Source organism: Papaver somniferum, unplaced genomic scaffold (genome assembly GCF_003573695.1).
Source record: "Papaver somniferum cultivar HN1 unplaced genomic scaffold, ASM357369v1 unplaced-scaffold_21, whole genome shotgun sequence".
NCBI lineage: Eukaryota > Viridiplantae > Streptophyta > Magnoliopsida > Ranunculales > Papaveraceae > Papaver > Papaver somniferum.
The window spans coordinates 13,367,291-13,370,359 of NW_020631041.1; the positions used below are offsets into that span (position 1 = coordinate 13,367,291).

The 3,069-nt window shown below is 37.6% G+C and overlaps 1 protein-coding gene across 1 annotated transcript; it reads right to left on the minus strand.

Moving 5' to 3' along the window:
- Positions 1–222: 222 nt before the first annotated feature.
- Positions 223–1,695, minus strand: LOC113340382 (leucine-rich repeat extensin-like protein 3). Its single transcript, XM_026585584.1, has 2 exons — positions 1,596–1,695; positions 223–1,450 (listed from the first exon to the last, which is right to left on the minus strand). The coding sequence occupies exons 1-2, from the start codon at positions 1,675–1,677 to the stop codon at positions 816–818; spliced, it is 717 nt and encodes a 238-aa protein (XP_026441369.1). The 5' UTR covers positions 1,678–1,695; the 3' UTR covers positions 223–815.
- Positions 1,696–3,069: the final 1,374 nt, after the last annotated feature.

The window sequence follows — 3,069 nt, forward strand, 5'->3', positions numbered from 1 at the left end:
TACGAATATGTTCGGAACTAATTCTAAACATTCTTGTATTTCGGGACGTTCATCTTTTCAGAACAGATATAACCATTCCTAACTGAATTCGTCTTACAACAACAGGTTTTTATTTTTGTTTTACATCATGGTTCTTCAATTTCATTTTGATTGGAAGCAAGTGAGAAGAACTTAATCTATTTTGATCGATTTGATGGAGTTTAACAATAATTGGGGACTGCTAATCTTAAATTATCAAATCATTTTTGAACATAATCTTCAGACTAAAATGAAAGGCATTAAATGACTAGTTAGTGTGTCTACTAAATTAGATAACACCCGCAAGTTATAGTAACATAAAAATACATCCATCGAAGATGAAAATTATGGATCGCTACATGCGTTAAACAAATACTCCCTTCGTTACTTTTTAATAGGCCAGTCTCTTTTTTTTTGAGAAAAATTAAGGAAATTAAGAGAACTAATTATTGAAACTGGTCCTCTAGACAATTGTCAATAAAAGAAGTGAAGTGAAATGGTCCACATAACACTTGTCATCAAAAGAAATTAAAAGAAACGTGGTCCCGAAAAATTAAAGTAAGATTTGACTTTCCCAGTAAGGAAACTGACTTTTTTTTTTGAAATATTTATCTATAGAAACTGGCCTATTAAAAAGAAACTGGCCTATTAAAAAGTAAGGGAGGAAGAAAAATAGAGTACACGCTGCTTATTGTATTACCATTAAACGCATAAAGACCACTCCATATGACAATCACATTGGCTGCATCTAGCTTATGACCACCGCAGGGTAGTTTTACCACAATATATGTTGTTGGCTATGCAGCTGCGAATAATGACGAACCAGGAATTGTTGATGATGATGTAAGGGTAGTTGGGCAACAACAACTGCAGTAATTTAGAATGCACCCCTCAAGCGGTGGAGGTACACCACCAGGACAACTACAAACGGGACAAAGGGTGCAATCTGTCACTACAGTCGAAGAATAAGATGTAAATTCAGGACTGCATTGATCTCGTGGATCTGATGGTGGTGGTGGTGGTGGTGGAGATGGTGGTGGTGGTGGTGGTGATGGAGGAGGGGGTGATGGCGGTGGTGGTGGTGGAGATGGAGGTGGGGGTGATGGTGGTGGTGGTGGTGGAGATGGAGGAGGAGGTGATGGCGGTGGAGGCGGCGGGGATGCTCTAGGAGGTGGTGGTGATTGACGTGGGGGTGGTGGAGGAGAAGGGGAAGCCCCGCAACAACACGCACAAAAAATTGTTTGGATATTGAAAACACCTGAGTTTGCTTGGCAGTGGATCTTCCGTACATTCTGTACGCCGCCACATAAGTTGTTGCATCTGTTAGGGCAGGTTGCGGGGCCACACCTGAAATCACGACCACCGCTACCTACAATTGTTTGTCTATAATTTGATCCAGCGGGACATGTAGTGTAATCCCCCACTGCAATATCTACATGCACATAACATCAAAGGCAGCCAATTAATTAACAGGAAATAAAACAAACCAAGAAAAGAGAAAATGTTGCCATGATCTCGCAACTAAGACAACTTGCTTAATTAACTGTGATAAGAGAAATGAATAAGATTAAACTTACCTGCTAACACACTAACAAATATCGCAAGGGTGAAAAGAACATGAAGAAAAGTTGCGCGTGGGAAACTTTTAGTAGTTGCCATTTCTGGTAATGACTTTGGTTTTCGTCTCGATACTTCGTATGTGTTCTCATCAACTCTTTTATAGCAGAACTAGATCAATTATCGTGTATTTTTGTTGTGAAACCTGAGCGCGTGACACGTGGGATGCTTGTGCGATACGTGACCAATGGTGACTGCTAATTTGATAAGAAATTTATGGAAACTTGGGAATATGTCTCATCTTCACTAATTCGTTTGGGGATCTATTCCATAGCGGAAAAGATTAAGGAATATATTCTGGAAAGAGAGGAAAAAACAGTTAAGTGACTCACTTTCCACATGTGTGGATATGCAGGTGCGTCAATGCTACGTTTTTATCCTTAATACATTTGGCCAGGGAAACATACACTTGCAAATAAAAGACTCATACGGGTGAGTTCATTCTACATCGAACATCAAAACATACAATCAAGGTAATTGTCGGATACCGCAATTTATTAACCTAAATCAGCATATGATGTAAAACGAAATTTGCTCCAAAACTGAACATAATTTGTAATCCAAATTATGCTGGTGATCTGTATGGCTGGAGCATTTATGTTTCCACGGGATTTTTTATACATAAACCTCATGGTATGGTTGCGTGTACAGATCCAAGGATTCAAAATCTAAAAAGCTAAAATAAAAATGACAAAGAATCAAGTAAAAATGGACAACACATGCTCAATATTCACTTGTCTTTGTGCATGGTCAGTGTTATTCCGGATCCCAACGAAATGAATACTTCGATCAGTAAACAACGGGTATCGATACAGAGCTGTACGTATCAACCGTTTGATTAAACACAAAATTGGTTAAAAAGATCAAAATCGACATTTTCTGGATGAAAAAGACTTGTACATTTTGATACTGTTTAAATGGACAAAAATTAAAAAGATACTGTTCAAATGGACAAAAATATAAAAATAGTCGGGATGTAACCAGTTTTATCCTACCCATTTTCAAATATTTTTTCTTACTTTGAATTTATAAGAGGATGCATCCAGTTTCATCCTTGCTATTTTTTAAGTTTAAGTCGCGATGAATCCAGTTTCATCCATGCTATTTTTCTTTTGTCCATTTCACCCATACTAATTTTTACTTGTCCATTTAAACCATGTTTTAAATATTTTTGGACAAATGACCATTTTCCGTTGATTAAATGGTCTCCATTGATCACCGACTCCAACAATGAGTCGATTTCCAATAAAATTGCCAGTGATGGCAAATCCATTGGTTTATGATTTCTGGTCTTGACTTCATATCCATGCATGTTACTGTCTTGGAATATATCAACATGCGTGATAAGCAACAATATCATATTTGGTGCATGATTTCTGTAACTATTGTTTGGGGAACATGGAATGAAAGGAACACACGAGCCTTACAAACAAG